Source organism: Python bivittatus, unplaced genomic scaffold (genome assembly GCF_059951505.1).
Source record: "Python bivittatus isolate LINGU-HERP-01145 unplaced genomic scaffold, Pbiv_v1 ctg000060_np1212, whole genome shotgun sequence".
Taxonomy (NCBI): domain Eukaryota; kingdom Metazoa; phylum Chordata; class Lepidosauria; order Squamata; family Pythonidae; genus Python; species Python bivittatus.
The window spans coordinates 17,322,347-17,342,112 of record NW_028277044.1 but is presented as its reverse complement, the minus strand read 5'-3'; the positions used below and the strand labels follow the sequence as shown (position 1 = coordinate 17,342,112).

Genomic DNA, 19,766 nt, shown 5'->3' with positions numbered 1-19,766 from the left:
TTAGAACAGCAACTAGAGTCACCAACACATGGATGATGCTAAATTTGGGAGCATGAAGTACAGCATAAACAGGAAAATAACATTATTGTGTATCAAAGAGGAAGAGCAGCAATATAGCACTATATTCTGTGCTACAATTTAAGTATAATCCTTTGGTTGGTTAAAGCAAATGTAGCAACTCTCTGCGTTAATTTTTTACTTACAGGACGTTCTGTTTTCTCATTTGACTTTAAGGATAAACTCAATCCAGTGAAATGTTGAACTTTTGAAAATGACATAATGCTCCCCATTGTATGCACACTCTATATACATGCATTTCCTTCAAACGCCTATAAAATCTCCTTGAATGGGTAAACAATTCTGCTTTGAACTTAAACTTTGATAAAAACAAAGATACGTAAAGATAAAGCTTAACCTTTCTGTCTATAATCTAGTTGGACATGGAAAACACTGTTTGAATTGCCTTTTCTTTAAGAATACATTTGCTGAAAGTGAATGCAACTTGTTAACAGCTGCTCTCTTTGTAGCAATTCAGCTGGTGAGCATATCCATATCTGACAGCTGGTATAAGAACATAAGAAGTGTCCTGTTTGATTGGACCTCTGGCCCATCTAGTCCAATAGTCTGCTCTCACAGTAGCCAACCAACTGTACAGGGAAGCCTATATCATTCATTCAGAATGCAGGCAATAGTGACTCCTGAACTGACTATTTTCCTCTGGAAAAAATTCTTTGAAATTTTATGCTAGTATGCCTCTCAGACCTTCGGCTTTCTTACCCAGACATTAGTCTTGATAATGATTTTGAGACAAAACCTGGGATTGCAGGCTCCATGCTTAGAGGAGCCAATTCTTCTTGCTCCTTGGGATGAACTCTAAATGAATGGATTTATTGACTTCCAAGGCTTCTTTGGTTCTTCCTTATCTTCCAGGGTAGATGGCTAAGCAGGACTTATTGCAAAAGTTGGATAGAGGATCTTTGAGGGCTATCTGGGTCTTGCCTTAATCAGCCTATCTACCTTAAGATGACAATGTTTCAGGGTTAGATTTTGTTGCCAAGGCTACAGATTGGCTAAGATTGGGGAATTCAAGGAGCATCATGATAGTCTGAAAAACTCTGTAAGCTGCAGAAAGGCAATCCTTTTGTTTAAGGGGTCTTCTACACTGCAGGCTTAAACTGCTTGAGTCCCATATGTAAATGGGACTTTCAGCTGGAAATGGGACTTTCAGCTGGAAATGAAACTGCTTTAAGAAATCCTTTTCTGGATTTCAATTCCTTCCTCAGTTGAAGGGAAAGCAATTAGAGCTACAAAGTGATTTCCTACTTTTTACTGCATACAATATCATCGGAGCTGTAAGACAGAGTTATGGGGGGAGCGTATGTTCATGTATCTGCTTAGCTAAATGCTACTTAAATTATTAGCCGTGCACAGCTGAAAGAGAAACCAGGACTCTCCTAGCTACTGTATGTTAAGACTAAAGAGAGGAAAAAATTGACAAGGAGGTCTTGTGTGCTGGAGGTTCTCTGGTCAATCCCAGAACCATGCAATGGATATTTAAAGCAAAAATGGAACTCTGTGGTCCTCCAGATGTTCTAAACTGTAACTCCCAGCAGCCCCAGACTGGGGAAGACTAGGAATTGTAGTTTAGCAGTATTTGGAATGACAAAAATTCCCAGCCCCTACGCTAAAGGATAGTACGTGAACCAGGAGGGAATTTCATTAATGTTGGGGGCATAATTGTTCAGCAATCCTTGCTCCTTTCTTTTTAAACAGGGAATTAACTCTTAGTACATTTCACTCAGGCCAAACACACAGTAAGTACTAAAGATCACATATTTATAATTATAATTTGTCAATTATATGGGCCCCAAGTTAGAAACCCATAACAATAGCTGAAAACTTCATTGCAATCACTGTAGTAGCAGTTCTGGTCAGTAGGGCTGAACAGTACTTTAGGATCAAAGGGAGAAATTGATTTGGAACATGCATGGGCACAGACAAAGCACCTATCAGAATGCTTTAAACCAAGCACAGTTGCCTTAAGGTGTTTCTGACAGGGGCTGGATTTACATCCCTGCTTGTTTCAAATCACATTTCTTTAAATCTAAAACACTACACAGCTCTCTGGGTCAGGACTGGTTTAAGGACACAACCACTTCCTTTCTGGTTGACACCTACAGCCTGTGTAGTCCAACATTCTGTTCGTACCAGTGGTAACATCCAAAAGCAGGACATGAAAGGAATAGCTGCCCTCCCGCTTGTTGGCACCGAGAGGAACGTTGTATCCTGAAGGTACATATAGTTATCATAGCTAAGAAAAATGAAGAGTCTTAACTTCCACGTTTCTTTGCAGATTTGCAAGCAAAAACTATATGCCTCTCAATCCCCCAAAAGGCTCCAAGTGGTGTTGCCAGACAGCCATTTAGCTATGCGGTGTACTGCATCACATCTCCATTTGCTCACTTTTATCCCAAATCTCTGTGATGAACAGAGAAAATTATAAATGTACACCATAACATGGGAAAGTGCACCAAAATGTGTAGTGTAGTGAAGTGGAAGGAAACCTGACCTAAAGCTATTGGCAGCAGACCTGGCATGATATAATAGGCTATTGGATTGAGACTGGAGAAATTCAGGTTCATGTCTTTACTCATCCAGAATTTACTAGGTCACCTTGAGTCACTCACTATCAAAGTTTTCTTAAGAGGATAAAGATGACTGAGACCCTGTGTATATCACTTTAAACTCCTTAGAGGAAAGACAGCATATCACTGTAATAATAAACAAACAAATAAATACAGGTAGTCCTCATTTAGCGACCACAATTAGGACTGGCAACTTGGTCATTAAATGAAGCAGTTGCTAAGTGAAACCACAACTGTGCTTATTATCTTACTTCAGCTTTCATTTGCTTTACACACCTGCAAAGGTTGTAAATGCGAGAATTGGTTGCAAAGTTACTTTTTCATCAGTTATAACTGCGAATGGTCGCTGCATGAGGCAGTTGCTAAATGAGGACTACCTGTACCTAGCTGCATGTTTTAATAGACTTAATTGCCATTTTTAATTTTTAATGGTTAGTTGCAGTAGGTGATGGAATTATCTAGAATAAGTCCTTGACCTGTCAAAGAGGTAGTAGATACTTGCAACAGAACTGAGAATGTTATAAGGCAGACAATGTTATAAGGTGTCCCTGGAAGGCAGACAATATCATCATTATTATTCTTTTACACAAATTCATTTATGCTCAGATGAGCTTAATTTTAGTATCTCTTCTGTTTATATTTTGAAAATAAATAAATAAATAAATAAATAAATAAATAAATAAATAGCTAGCACTACTTGGCAGAATCCTACTACTATCTTCCTTATATTTGTTCTTTCCCTTGACACTGCCCAATTTATTAACTTATTTTGCAATACGGCCAAAATAGGACCAGAGTGGGTTAGTGGGGTGGGAATACTACTTATTATGCCAAAGACAAATCAGACAAATGTACACCAACGTGATTTACAATTTTGCATACTGTAATGGGCTGTAAGAGTAACCTTGAGGAACAGGAGGAAGAGCTGCAACCAAGGCAATAGTCAAATAAAAGAAATCTGAGTCCAGGGCAGAAATGTAATTTGAGAAAGCATCTCAGACATGATGCTCCCTTGTTCTCATGAAGATAAAGGGAGGGAGTGGGGAAGTGCATTCAAACTTGCAAGATTCTGTTACTGTAACTTTATAAGTAGTATTAGCATTCATAACTTTGGTTTCCTAGATTGATCTACCTCAAAGGGTTGACACATAGTAAAAGAAACTGAAATTCATTAGTGAATGATTTGTAGGAGGGATAAAGACATGACTGAAGAAGAAGTAAAAACTAGTATAATTGGAACATCTCTGAACAAAATAAAATATTGCAGTATAACATACATGTTGTGAAAAGTTGGAAGGAAAAGTAGGGATGGGAAAACTTGATAAATAAAGGACTAAGAAAGAATATAGGATGATGAATTGAACTGAAAATAATGACATGTTATTTTTCAAGATCCTCCCCTCCCTGCAAGTCTTGCTGTGGTGCCTTATCATGGAAAAAGGGTTTTTTTGGGGAGCGATGAGCAAAGAACACCAGGAGTACATGCCAGGAGTATATATTCTCAGCAGGATCACTCAAGGCATGAAAATCATCTCAGCTGCCCAGCTAAAGCAAGCAGAGTGGCAGCAATATAGGAATATGCTGGAGGTAGATGAACATTTTAGTAACAACAGCAAAGGCATCATTTCATCCTACAAAGGAGGAAAGAAATGATAAGCCACTTTTGTGTTTTACCAAGAAATCCACATGGATAGACAAGATAAAGTGATTGACGATACAGCATTGGATGATGGGTCCATCAGGTCGGATGGCTACTGGAAAAGAGCTGATGAAATACACAGAAATCAAACTGACTATATTATTAGTACAAGGAGGTGTAAGAGCTCAGTTCCAACAGCAAAGATGTGCTGGGGGCTGACTGTGGAATCATGAACTGCTTATGTCCAAGTTCCTAGTCAAGCTAAAGCATAAGAATAAACTATCCAGTTTCCACGATATGATCTTGAGCATATACCCACATTTTCAAGAACATCAAGAATCACTCTGAAGTTCTGAACCTCATTGTCAGGGAACCAGAGGAACTGTGGAATAAATCAAAGAAGTTGTTAAGCATGATGTAAAAAGGGATTGTCAAAGGCTAAGAAACAAAAGAGAGTAAACTGGATGTCAGAACAAACAGTGAAAAGTGCCAAAGAGAGAAAAGTCAATGCCAAGAAAGACAAAGATCTCAGAAAAGGACTACAGAAGGCTGTTAGAAAAAAGAAGTATTTGTAACCACCTGACACTCACAGCTCCCAATTACAGTAACTCTCCTTGCAACCAGTCATGGTTCAAAAGAAAAGGTCATTTACTGAGAATAAGCATACAGTTCCAAAGCATTGCTAAGACTGAGCCTGCGCTTGCCAAAAGTTGCTTTTTATCTTTTTTCCTTCTTCTCCCCTTCACCCCCCTAACGCCCCATTCTTCTCACATTCTCCCGTTGGTACGACCTTGAGCATTCCATGGTCTCTGATAAGAGCCCATCTGCCTCTAACGGCCAGTTCATCCATCCATCCATCTTCCCATAACCTTCCAGCCCCCCCCCCCCCAATGTCTTTTAATGGCAGAACTGAAGCAAGCAAAAAAGCCAGCAATTAGCATGATTAAATATTTGCGAGGATTCTGACAGTATTTCAGTGAAATCTATAAAAACACTGAAGATGGGAACTAACATGGAAAAATAAGGAAAATTTCTCAAAATATTTCTGAACTCAGAAGGAGTTTCCAATCTCAAATTGGTATGCTAAAAGACTCAACGGACTCAAAGCAGATCAACCAAAGATAGGCATACACTGAAATTCTGTACAATAGAGATGTCAACATCCAAGATACCTTAGAAGATATTCCCTACTTGTAAGAATTTCTAGTACAGTGGTACCTCGGGTTACGAACGCCTCTGTTAACGAACTTTCGGGTTACGACCAGCTTTGGCCGCAAAAAATTACCTTGGTTTGCGAACTCCACCTCGGGTTACGAACCGGATCCACGGCCATTTTCCCTGCTGCCACGCGGTCGCGGCTTCCTGTGGGCGAGATCGCGGTAGCAAGGAGACGTTCGGTGAGGCTTGTGGTGTGTTTTGTGGCGTTTTGGAAGGTTTTTGGTGTGCTTGTCAGCATGGCTCCAAAGAAAATGCACCCCTGAAGGAGATCTCCCCGATGTCCTTTTGGAGGGGGACTCTCCCTCCAAACAATAACTGCCTCCCCACCCCATTCTCCCTCTTCATACTGTGCTGTACTGTACTTTTTTTCATGTTTTTCTGGTTTAAAAATAAAATGCATATGTTTCAGAACGGATTAACCGTATTTACATTGAACCTTATGGGGAAATTTGCTTCGGGTTGCGACCAGTTTGGGTTGCGACCAGAGTCACGGAACGGATTACGTTCGTAACCCGAGGTACCACTGTACTAGATGATGAAGTTAGATTAACACTCTGTCACTGCCAAGTTGGAAGGCTATAGGAATTGATGAAATATTTACAGAAATATGGCAAGAATCAGTAAAGGTTCTAATCACACCGTGCCAGCCAATCTGGAGAATGACACAGTGGCCAACAGACTGGAAGAGCTCAGTCTACATACGAATACCAAAGAAAGCAGACTTAACAGAGTGTGAAAACTATTGTACAACAAGCTTAATTTCATATGCTAACAAAATAATGCTTAGGATCCTGCAATAAAGATTAGAGCCCTATGTGATAAGAGAAAAAACCAAATGTTCAGGTTGGTTTGGAAAAGGCCAAGGAACAAGAAACGTTATTGCTGATGCCCACTGGATAATTGAGAAACCCCCAAAATACCAAAAAGTCAATATGTGCTTAATTAAGCATAGAAAGGCCTTTGTGTTGATCACGTCAACTTTTGGAATATACTTAGGAAAATGGGAATGCCAGAACATCCCACTGTCCTCATATAAAACCTATACACCAGACAAGAAGCCACAGTCTTGGCAGAATATAGCAAAACAGACTGGCTTCAAGTCAGCAAAAGAGTGAGATAAAGCTGTATACCCTTTCCTTATTTATTCAACCTATATGCTGAATATATATTGAAGGAAGCAGAATTCAAAGAAGATGAGTGTGGTTTTAAAATTAGAGGAAGAAACAACACCTATGCTATGCCAATTACACCACTAGGATAGCTGAAAATGCAAATGATCTGCCAGCCCTAGTAATGAAAGTCACAGAACATAGTGAAAAAATAAGACTAAGATGAAATATAAAGATGACCCAACTAATGGCAAGAGAGCCAGGATGGTGTAGCGGTTAAGGCACCAGGCTAGAAACTGGGAGGCTGTCAGTTCTAGTCCCACCTCTGGCACAAAGCCAGCTGGATGACCTCGTTATGATATTAGAAAGTAGCCATTGTATTTTAGTCTGTATCCTCTGGATTGTGACATTACGTTTAATATATTCTTTGATATTTTATGCAAATATCACTGAAACATCTTTATGCCAAACTATTTATAATTTCAGCTTGAGCTATTTATAATTTCCTTGAGCTAAAATATTCCATTAATCTCCAAGGGCCAGTGCAGCCATATCTTGAAATGCTTTCATATCCAGAGTTGAACTGTGACTTGGTAAGATGATTTATGACTTTAGTCATTATTCATTAGTTTTATATATTGTCTTTGTACAAAACCAAGTATAGCTCCTTGTCTACTGTAGATATAATTTTTCGAGGACACTTCAATAATAAAATGTTTTTTTCAGAAATCCCAGGGTGTCCTGGAAAAATTAGGAAAAATGAGCAGTTGATATGGCACCTACTGTTGAAGAGCATGCTTTCCATCAGTCTCTGAAATATTTTTATTTTTACCATGCTGATATGCAAGATTTCAACTTGTACAAGTAATTATTACAGAGACACAACTCATGAGTAAATCTACCATCAGATACCTACCAATGAAACCTGAAGAGGGAGGATTGGGTTGTATCTTCTCTTTAGTGTTCTCTTGAATAATATCCCAGAGCTGCCATATAAATTTTGGATGAAGAATATAGAATGGCTGGTTTGGATTCTTACTGCGATGTTGTACATATGGAGTAAACAAGTTGTAGTCTGGATTCTTATACCACTGGTGGGGGAAATAAAAACGTAATTTGTTGGAGTGCTCAATATATATCAAAACATATCTAGATATCACATTGTCATCTCTGTAAATATGAATGCACCCTGGCATAGCATAGCAGAATGCTATGTTTTTTTACTTAAAAAACAATTGTTATTTTAGATTGTTCTGATATGAAGGACTGCAAAATGAGCAGAGATTTTGAAATGCTTTCCAGTTAATTCTAGAATATTTCAGCCTATGATCTGAAATTTGCACTTAATTTCTAAAGAACTGAATTGGATACTTCAGCCCTTTTAGGCCTCTTCCTTAAAGAATCTAGGAAAAACTTTAGCCCAATAGATAAGCCTCCAAACGTTGCATGTAATTTTTTTTTTTTTTAATCCGCACTTAATCGTGGCTGATTCTGCAGCGACTGCCTGGACGAGTCCCTGCGGTTTTCATGGCAAGGTGTTTTGGAAGTGGTTTGCCATTGCCTCCTTCCTAGAGCGGAGCCCAGCTGGTGAGCGCAGGGAGGTGGGGTTTTTCCGTTGCTTCGTGCCGTTTTCGGGCGCACACAACTTCCGCGTTACCAGCAACTGGTTCCGTCTCCCGTGCAAGGCACCACCAGCATTTTTCCTCCCACCGGGGTGAGAGTACCCATTTATCTACTCACGGATGCTTTTGAGCTGCTGGGTTGGCAGGAGCTGGGGATGAGACAGGAGCTCACTCTGCCGCACAGAGCTGGGCTCAAACCGCTGAAGCGTCGACCATTCCTGGCCGGCAACTTTCAGCGTCATTAAGCCGCTGCGCCACTGTGTCCCCATGCATGTAATTATTTATGGTAATAGATTGGAGGACTGGTTAGGAAGCTCTTAATGTGATGTACATTTCAGCCATCTCTAGGGCTCCATAAACAATTATCTTACTACACACATACACAAACACAAATGCAGATATTCGGGTAATATGCTGACAAAAATAGAGATTGTAGTTATACTACATCAGGAATATAGCATTTTATTTCCATATATATTGTGGTTTCTGGTAACTGTTAATGGAATTTCTTTATGGCCAGGATTGAATGATGATGCTTTAAAGATTTGTTTACAACTGGGGAGAGATTTCTTTTGCTTTATCTCTTAGAGAAAGTGATAAGTTGGAGCACAAAATGGATTTATTTCATTATGGTTAAAATATATATATCTATATTATTATTTCTGGTAGCTCTTAATGGACTTTTGCTGAATAGAATTAAATGATGAGTTTTTATAATTTGTTTATTGATAAGAGATGAGTTATGGGAAGAAGAGATTTTTTTTTACAATTGAAATACAAGAGAAGGTGCTAAGTTGCAGGACGTGTTTGTGCTTGTCGGGAAGGGAGTCACTTTTATATTTCTTCTTTTTCTTTTCTTTCTCTTTTGCACTTTTCTTTTCCTCACTTTCTATAGTTCTCTTAGTTTGTATTAGTATTCTTCATATTTGTAAAGTTTAATAAAATTATTACCAAAAAAAAAAAAAAAAGGAATATAGCATTTTTTCCCCTATTGGTGCAAGATTCTATAATGATACCTTACAAATGGGTAAGATAATAAAGGGTCCAAATATGACAAATTAGTTTGTATATTTCCAGTTCCTGAAAATGGCATTTATAGTTTGTTAAATTTTCATAACTAATCCCCATTGCAGCATTTTCATTATATACAGGTAGTCCTCACTTAACAATGGTAATTGGGACTGGAATTTCCATCGCTAACCGATGCAGTTTTAAAGTGCAATGTCACATGACCACATCACTTAGCGACGGCAATCCCAGCAGTCCCCATTGCCGTTGTTAAGCGAGGATCATGGGTCATTGGGCAAGGACCTCACGTGACCAGGACTTGCAACTTCCTACCAGCTTCCAGTAAGCAAAGTCAATGAGGAAGCTGGCAGGAAATTGCAACTCCTGGGCAGCTCATAAGCAGACCGGCCGGTGGGTGAGTGCTATGGAATGCAGCCGGGTGGGGGGGGGCACTGTGGTACTGCACAAATACAGCTGGGTAGGGAGGGGCTGTTGCGGTGCAGCTGGGCATGCATGTGTAGGCTACTAAGTATGGGTGGGTGGGTGCTGCAGGTGGGCATGTGTTATGGAGTATGAGATCCCAGGGATCTCATACTCCATAACACATGCCCACCTGCAGCACTAGTGGGCTCCTTGGGAGAAAAAGTGTTGGGAGTGACTTGCTATCTTCCCTGCTAGCTTCCCAATTGACTTTGTTTGAAGGAAGCCAGCAGAGAAGGTCACAAATGTTCATAACGTGATTGCAGGATGCCACAACAGTTGAATGTGAGAGCCGGTTGCCAAGCACCCGAATTGTGACTGTGGGGTGCTGCAATGGCTGGAACTTCAAGACCAGTTGTAAGTGCCACTCATTCAGCGCTGTCGCAACTTCGAACAGTTACTGAATGAGTGGTCGTTAACCAAGAACTACCTGTAAACACATCTGGAATATTTGGGTAAAGGATTTCAGGAATCCAGAATGATAGAATTAATATTACAGGAATCCTGAAAAGTATTCAAGAAAAATGAGAATGATTAAAACGTAACTTTATTGTTTTTTCCTTAGTTTAGCTTAATCAGACATTTACCTCATCATTTCAAAATTTGCTCTGTACTTATGAGGGCTACACATTTTTATTTCTAGATTTTGATTTATGACTGAACTGGTTATAGCAATATGTAAAACTTGCACAATTTGGTCATGTATGATATGTATCTCCCTCTATCGTAAAGAGATGAAAATTTATTTAATAAGCCTGGCAGATTACATTTTAAAATCCCAGATATAATGTAAAATGTTATGACTGTTCCTCCCTGTACCTTTGTGGGCAAACAGGATTTACAGTGTTTCCCCCCCATGTCTTCTATATATTTGTACTTGAGTCAGAGGATGTATTTTATGTGTGTGCCAATGTACTTCATATACTTCCTACTTGGTGCTATGCAAGCAACATGCAATGTGTTTGATTATAGGATTGTCTATATTAACTCTACTAGCTTGCGTAAAATGGCATGAGTGTGCCAGTAAACGTGGCTTTGGTTGCTCTTGTATATATTGGGCGAAATGTGTGAAATCTTATTAGCACTGTCCTTGCTATTAGCAATGACCAAGGCTGTAGCCTGGTCTATACCTTCTGTATTGTACTAAAAAGAACCATTTAACAACCTTGATTAATCAAAGTGCACCCATCCTTGCTCTTCTTGACCTCTTGGCAGTTTTCGATACCATCGATCTTGGCATCCTTCGGGGTCAGCACCAGGGATTGGAAGTGGGTGGTACTTTATTGTGCTGGTTCTTTTCTTTTCTCCAGGGCCAATTCCAGTTGGTGTTGATAGGGAAGGAACGGTCTAGCCCATGGCCACTGCTCTGTGAGGTCCCACAGGGCTCAGTTCTCTCTCCTCTCATGTTTAACATCTACCTGAAGCTGCTGAGTGAGGTTATCTGATGGCATGGGGTGAAGTATAATCAGTATGCTGATGATACCCAGCTTTACACCTCCACCCCTGGCCATCCAAGTGAGGCCATGGAGGTTCTGTCCTGGTGTCTAGAGACTGCGGGGGTCTGGATGGGGAACAACAGCTCAACCCTAGGAAGACTGAATGGCTTTGGATGTTAGGGCTCCCTGGTCCTAGGGACTTTCCATCTTTAGTTCTGGATGGGGTCACACTTCCCAAACAGAACCACTGTACATCTGGGAGTTCTCCTGGACTCACAACTCCTGTTCAAGGAACCGGTGGCGTCCTTGGCTAGGAGGGCCTTTCATAGCTTCATGTTGTGTGCCAGTTGTTCTCTTTCCTGGACTGAGAGGCCCTACTCAGTCACTCGTGTTCTAGTCACCTCCCAAATGCACTACTGCAATGCATTCTACATGGAACTGCCCTTGAAGAGCATCTAGAAGCTATAGCTGGTACAGAATGTGGCACTGTAGGCAATTATTTGTGCTCCTCAATTGGTTACACCTCTGTTCTGTGAGCTGCATTGGTTGCCAGTCTGCTTCTGGGTGCAATTTAAGGTGCTGGTTGTAACCTATAAAACCCTTCATGGCATGGGGCCGGGTTGTTTGAGGGACTGTCTCTCCCCGATTATGTATCCCTGCCCCTTAGATCTGGCAGAAGAGACACGCTCCATCTACTAAGAAGTGTCATCTGGCAGAATCCAGGAGGAGAGCCTTTTTTGTCATGGTGCCTACCCTTTGGAACATCTTACCCCCAGAGATCGGATTGGCCCTGACCCAGTCAGCCTTCTGTAAGGCCTTAAAGACTTGATTCTGTCACTGGGCCTAGGGGTCAGAAGGTGGAGTTGAACCCATGCATTGGTTATATTATTTGTTACTGAGGGATCTGTTTTTACCCTGATTGCTGTTTTATGTGTGTTGTTTTTTGTTTTTTCTGTTTTGATATTTCTAACCTTGTTAACCACCTAGAGTCATTAATTTGAGATTGGCAGCCATACAAATTGAATGAATGAATGAATGTATTTCTATATGCATGGCAAAAAACTAGAGTAAGTAGATGAATTTGATGGAGTGTTTACTGAAGCTGGGAAAATGGATGGAGATATTTTGAGTAATGTGATGGTGGTAGACAGCTATGAGATGGCAGTGTGAGTTGGTACATCAAGAAAAACATAAAAGCTGAATGTAACCTGAATGGTCAACAAAAAGAGATAGAGTAAAAATGAATTGGTGCTGAATGAGGGTAGACTGAATACAAGAGTTAGTGACTAGTACAGAAGAAGTATGTTAAGGGGGGTTGGTCAAACAGAGAGAATGAATAAGGGCTGTATTATAAAAGAGATACATGAAGGAAAAATAAATGGACTGAGAGGAAGGGAAAGTTCAAGAAAGTTGTGGCTGAATCAATATCCTAAAAACAAGAGAAGGGAGAAGTTTAAAGAATACAAGGCAGTGAACGAAACAGGGTGGAAACGGATGATAGAATAGTAGTGAGAGCTATAGTGAATGGTGTTGTTTCATTTTCATTTCTTATTTCATGTCTTACTTTTTTTCCTGGCTATTTCATCCTTTTTTTTTTTTGCTTACTATTACTCCTTTTCTAAACTTAGCTTACCTTGAAAGAGAATAGTGGGTTAAGTACAGAATGTTCATGTATGTGTGCATGTATGAGTCAGAGAACATAAAAAAGTTAGAAATACAGAGAACTCCCCAAAGCTAGAAATTTAAAGATGGTTACAGTTCAACTATGTACTGGCAGATCTTAGGGTCAATAATTTTCTGCTCTGAGAATACATTTTAATGAGATATGGAGAACAATGCTGGTTTTCAATACTTAGAAAATTCAAATCTACACCTTTAAATGGTTTAACAATTCCTAACATTCAGAGATCTGTTTTGACAAAAGCCCTGAAGAAGACTGTGAAGCTCATTTCTTTTGAATAAAGAAATTAAACAGTGGTGTCAACACATTAGCTGATGACTTACCACATCCAGATTTGCAGAATAGGGAGCAGGATCCCAGGCCACTAAAATAACATCTTTATACAAGGAGTTATCGACGAAATGGTAGTTAGGATTAGTAAGAATCTGTTAAATGCAAAGAGACACATACAGTATCTACTAAAAATCTTCCAAACTTTATTTTCCTTCTATCTCCTACCATTAGCTGCCAGTTTAGCTTTTTCAAAAAAACCAAAAAACCCTCTGTCACCAGGTTTAAATGCCCCCTCCACCCACTTTTGGAAATAAATTTGAAGTACCCTTGTACATGCCATATATAGAATACCATTATAGAGAAAAAGCTAAGTTTTCTCATACCACTTTCAAGGAAGAGAATAATAGTGCGAATGGCTCTACCAAAGAGCAAGCTGTTGTTTATAAAGAATAGATAAAATGGGTTTTATTTTTCTGTGTAGGTTTCAATCAATAATTGTCACTGTTAAAATAATACTAGCTATTAATAAGCCACAACAGCCAAAGATACAGTATTATGATATTGGCCTGGGTTTTTATGTAAATATAGGTACTGTCCAGCATATTGAATGGAAAAAGCATCTATATTTCTGCTTTTCTTCACACAAATAAAAGCAAATTAGCAGACTTGCTTTGCCAACTGGGACAGGGTGCAAAATATAGGTAGTCCTCGCTTTCTGACTGCCTTGTTCAGTGATCATTTAGAGTTACGATGGTTTAAAAAAACAGCTTTGCAACTAATCCTTGCATTTATGGCCATTGCAACTTCCTGTGGTCATGTGATTGACATGTGGGTGCTTCACAACCAGTGGGCATTTACGACTATTGCAGCATCCCGCAATCACATGATCGTCATTTGAGTGCTTCACAACTGGCTTCTGACAAGCAGAATCAAAGGAGAAGCTGGCAGTAAAATCACAAGTTGTAGTCATGTGATGTCTCTTAACGACTGTGGTGATTTGCTTTACAACGGAAGCAGAAGTGACGTTGTAAGTCCGGTGTGTCACGTGCTGTTTCGCTTAGTGACTGCAGTGTTTAGTGATGGAGTTGCTGGTCCCAATTGTGATTGGTAGGTGAGGACTACCTGTATGCCAAAAAGTGGTGAGATCCCATGCAAAAGAATGTAAAGTGATTTTTCAGCATTATGGAATGAGGAGTGGGGGAGTTATTAGCTGCAAATCACAGATAAGAAAACTAAAATTCAAAATGCTTACAAATAAAAGTTTGTTTCGGAGTGAACAATGTATCTGTCACAAGAGGGCGCTGCAGATTTTTAAAAAAGAGTGTACATTCTGTTTGGAGATGAATCTCTAATCCTTACAGCATTTAGATTCATTCCAATCTCTACTTCTTTGTTTGTTTATGTCACTCCTATTTTATTTTGTTTCCATTGGCTACTATGGTGTAACAGTCCGAATATTCAATGCCAGTACCATACGTATTAAATTCTACATCCATTCCATCCGATTTCCACATCCTACTGCATTTCTAAATTTCAAAAATTCGGATTTACTTCTGCATGAATATCTTTCGAACATCATTTTAAACACAACTTTCTCCAAAACATTTTTGCATGCATTTTTTAAGATGAGAATTACATATGTGGAAAAACGTACAATCCAAAAGATCTGTTCTAACCTGATTATTTGCCTAGGAAGTACAAATTTGGACTCTTAAAATGCAGACAAAATGAAGTTATCTACTTAAGATACAATTGTAAAGAATGAAACAATAAAGATGGTAGGGACAGAGAAATCAACAAAAGCCAATGAAGAAGGCTTTCCTGTTTTCTTTTCCACCACTGTCTTTTTATGTGATCCCTAGGATATACAATTAAAAAAACTTTCCTATATATTATGAAGCTAGAATCTTATTATTTACAATCACCGCAGAACTTTACACTGAAGCTAATGAAGCACATGCTGGTTGATACTTATCAACTATCTAAGAGCAACAAGCCATTTTTAATTAGTAAATAAAATATGGGTTACTCAAACAGTAGAATCTAGTAACTGTCAGGCCCCGCCCAAAAACAACGATGAGGCAGTGCAGTCCAGTATAATTCCTTTATTAGCTTACGCCTTAAAGACAGAATCTCGCCAGGCTAACTCTATGCTACAGCAACTAGTGGATATACCCTGTGAGACTCTAGGGAGAGGCTAGCCTAAGCCTCCTCTTCTTCTCACCGTCTTGCTGCGGGCTGAGAAAGCGCTTGCCCTCTACCCTCTCCTGGAATGCACTCCCTCCCTCGTGATAGCCTTGATCCTCCATTCCAGTATCCTCCTCGCACATGCCTTCCATTACAGTAACTTAGATGATACATTTTAAAATTATGTAATAGAGTAGTAAAAAATCCTGTTGAGTATAGGTATGGAGAATGGGACAGATAGATACATGTACAAATTTAGAAATGGGTTCATTAAGTTTCATAGCGCTAACAAAAAAGTCAAAATCTACTAGAAAATAATATACATTTATGGATCTTCAACAGATTTACCTGGGAATTAATGATGCGTATAGTAGTTTTATTTCCAACATCTTTTTCATACCCTTTTGTTGGAGCAGAATTGAATCGTAGAACTGCATCATGAGAATCTAAAGTAAAAGAAAGTTACATTTAGTTGGGGTTTTGTACATCTGCAATCACATAGATGCTTACTTAAAAGTAGATACCACTATTTTCAAAAAGGATTCCAATAAATGTGCTTGATCTGCAGCTTATTAACCACAAATATTTTCTATTATATTCTACTACACTATTTAAATTCACTGAAAACTCAGTACAGAGAACAATCTAAGCCAAGACAAATATTTAAGCTTTTAAAATTAGTATGGAAATGTGAGCAGTCCATGTAAGTAGAAATTTCATTAAACTTTTGAAATTAGAACAGAAAAATTAACAGTCCTTGTAAATATTGTTCTATTGTCATATATAAATGTTTTATTCACAAAGAGACAATAAATGAAAATGCCTAGTTGCAGAACTATTCACCCTTCAATTTCCTTTTTCATTATTGTTTTAAAAGTTATGCTCTGAAGATACAGTATACTCAGCTGTAATGAACTTCCTAAAGTTTATACACTTTGTGTATTTTTATGCATCTTGTGTTTTCATCTTCAAATACATTTTTTTGCTGTCATTTGGATTACTGTGCCAACATTTAGATTATTAGAGTGTGAAAATGCCCTGGCAATGTTGATTTCCTCATCAGCTGTGGTTCAAAAATTATTCATACAACACACGCTGTCATTCTGCTGTGATACGTTTCTATACTGGATGGATAAGGCCTGGAGTTTTACAATATGTGTATTGCCCAGATTAAATAGTATCTGAGAAGTCTGTAATAATGGGAAAGGTTGAAGGAAAGAGAACAGGACATCCAGCAGCAAGGTGGATTGACTTGATTATAGTGACAATGGGCGCACCACTGCAAGACCTGAAAGACCAGGCTGGGGTCAGATTCTCCTTGAGAAAAATCTATTTGGTCACCAAGGGTTGTCACCAGCTTGATGGCACAAAATCAATCTAATGGAGCTGTCAGGAGCAAGAATGTTCCTGTCTGTCGGAATATCCTTGAGAGACAGGAGGAGGAAGAGCCACAGCCAGGGCAATGGTGAATTAGTAGTATTAGTACTCATCATATCGGTTTCTTGTCTGGACTACCTCAAAGGGCTGACGGTTCCACTGTGAGATACAAGGAGTTTTCAAAAAAGCTTTTTGTTATGTCATCATATTGCCTCATTCATGGTATTCTATAGGAGGTCTAGATAACAGCACCTTCCACTTCTATGCCCTTTCTCTCATGTTTTGTCATCTATCCTTCATGTTTTCCTCTCCCACAAAACAGGAGAAAAAACTGGATTAGTAAAGGAGGGGCCCGCTCGTTGTAAGTACCAACACAATGGTACAATATTGCATATTGAAACTGTAAGTTTTGAACCTGTCTATGACAGCAAGCCCCATGAGGTTTGATGTGGTATAAAGCAGGATGCCTGAAGTAAACAATAAAAATAAAGTGAGTATTAGCAGAAGTAACACATGTGCAGGCAGGAAGATAAAATATATACGCACTAAGAAATAAAACATTTGTCTTTTCCGTCTGTACATTCCTTTCTCAGTAACTAAAGGGGAAAAGAATGAACAGTGGCCCCAGTGTAAGAAACTCAGAGAATAAAAACTGAGCCGACAAAGGAAGAAAAAGGGTGGCAGTTCATGAAGAAAAAAGAAATATGAAAGAAGTGACTATTGTATGGATCGCCATTCAAAAAAATCAACCTTAAATATTTTGCAGTTTGTCTCATTCTTTGCTGAGACAAATGTATCACAAAAGTGCTTTGAACTTCTGAAACATGCCAGATAAAATTATATGTACTGCTATTATTATTGCTGTCATCATCAGCCTAGAGGCATATAAGTGAAACACTCCAGAGCAGGTAATAACGAGCGAAACATTAGGTCTGGAATGACAGAACACAATTTTGAGAGAGAGAGAGAGAGACAAGTGGGGAGGGGGGCAGAGAGAATAGTGAGAACGTCACTTTTTATAAATGAATGAAAGTTAGGACTCTGCTAAAATAGAAGAAGAGAGCAGAACAAGCTAGGGTAGCATGATTCTCATGACTACAAATTGTTTGCAAAATTATCATGGTTTCACACAGACACATATTTAGCTCATAGTAAGTGCTACAGGAAAGCCATTCCTAAGCATCTGACTGGAAGCTGAACTTCCTGTATCAGCAAGTCCCATAGGAGGCTAGGCAGACATAGTAAAATAACTAGAAAAATACAATACATGTATTCCATGGTGAATACTTGTATTTGCAGTAACAGGCAAATGTATAAGTGTATAAGTGGTGCTTAATGACTTAGCAACAGTAGTAAAACAGAAACAACCACATCAAGATACACATTTCTAGTCATATATTCTAGATTAAGGCTAGATATCATCCACAGAGTGCCTATCTCCCAGACATTATCGTGGTTAAGACTACGTTAGAAATTTCTTCTGTTTCTTTACTGATCTCATTAAAATTAATGGGAAAGAAATTGCTTTTTGAGGTGTGTTGGAATGTCCTGTTTTCATGCTAAATTATCTTTCCTGTAGTTTGCAGCCTCCCTGGATTCCCTTGTTTCAAATACTTCCCAGAAGAAGACATTCAGAGGCAATTCCTCCCATAGGAATTTCTCAGAACAAGTAGGACGACAGCCAGGGGGCCACAGAGTGATAAGAGACACGCAGAATGATACTCAGTACCTCCCACTGCTTCACAACAATAAGCAAAGCTCATAAATATAATCAAAATAAATGCCAATGCATCTGAGAGTGAGGTACAAAACAGAAGCTTTTTTTTTTTTTTTTTATTAAAGAAGAAGAAAACTTTCAGGAAATTGGAAGAAATATTTCAGCATAGTATTATTCAAGATGAACTTTTCCATAAGCAAGCCGGTAGATCTATACTTGCATATATACAGGAATGTTTAATATTTTGAAGGTGGGAAAATTGTGTTACCACTACAGAGACAGGGGAAACATTTTCAATAAAGTACTAGTCACCCACACTAAATGGAAGGAAAGATTGTGCCCTGTAGGACAGTTATGCTGGAGACAAAAAATGTTAATTCTGTTTAAAAGACAAAAGCCAGCTGCAAAAGTGGTACATACATTTACATGGTAAAGGTCATTGTGCCCTCAAAATCCTTAAAACTAAACATGGCTTAGAAAATGTTTTGACTAATGCAGTGTTTCTCAACCTTGACAACTTTTAAGATGGGTGGACTTCAACTCCCATGCTGGCTGGGGAATTCTGGGAGTTGAAGTCCACTCATCTTAAAGTTGTCAAGGTTGAGAAACACTGGACTAATGTATATTCAATGAATCTCCAAGGTGTATGGACATAAAGTAAAAATGAGACAGCGAGCAACTGCATCCTTTTAAAAAAATCCATAAATTGAATTGTTTTATTATCAGCAGCAGCACACTGTGAGAAAGGGGGACACTGTTAAGCTATTTCACCACAGAAGTTGTGAAACCAGTAGGACTTCTCTTAGTATTTGGCATTACCCAGTTTTGATTTTCAGTGTAAGGTTAGCATGGCTCTAATGCTGAGCAGGGATGTCTACTGAAGTAGCTGGATAATGATAGCACTTTCAATCCTCACAGAGATGTAACAGTGAATCCATTTTAGTTTTTGAGACAGGAATAACAAGTAATAAGATAAAGTAGGATAGTTCAATGTGAAAATAAGACTATCTTTAAAAAGCATTTAAATATATAGAAAAACTTAGTATTTGAGAGTTTTAACAATAGAACTCTTCTCTCTCACTCTCCTTTTAGCCCAGGATTGAGGAACTTGTGGTCAGTGGTGAATGTAAAACTGCCTGCACCACGTGGTTTAGAGGCCCTCAAATTTTGCATGGGTACAGACATGGGTTTGCATTATCCCTAGAGAAAAGTGTTTGTATTTTAGTTCTTTGCAATTTGTTTTGCACTCATCAAGGGTACTTTTCATGTCTGAAGTGGAAGATAAAATGTCTTATTGAGGTTACACATGAAATGTTGCTTAAGAGTTTTGTCTTGTAGATGTCAAGAGAAAACAGGTTTCTATGGACACATGAG

At 38.8% G+C, this 19,766-nt stretch overlaps 1 protein-coding gene across 1 annotated transcript in view; it reads right to left on the bottom strand.

Annotated features, from left to right (window-relative positions):
* The window catches only part of ST6GAL2 (ST6 beta-galactoside alpha-2,6-sialyltransferase 2), a 40,087-nt gene that overhangs the window by 7,681 nt on the left and 12,640 nt on the right, over positions 1–19,766 (bottom strand). The window contains exons 3-5 of the mRNA XM_007437246.3: positions 15,647–15,744; positions 13,162–13,263; positions 7,528–7,702 (exon numbers count right to left, since the gene is read on the bottom strand). Coding sequence (XP_007437308.1) covers positions 7,528–7,702; positions 13,162–13,263; positions 15,647–15,744 — 375 coding nt within the window. The remainder of the gene's footprint in view (positions 1–7,527; positions 7,703–13,161; positions 13,264–15,646; positions 15,745–19,766) is intronic.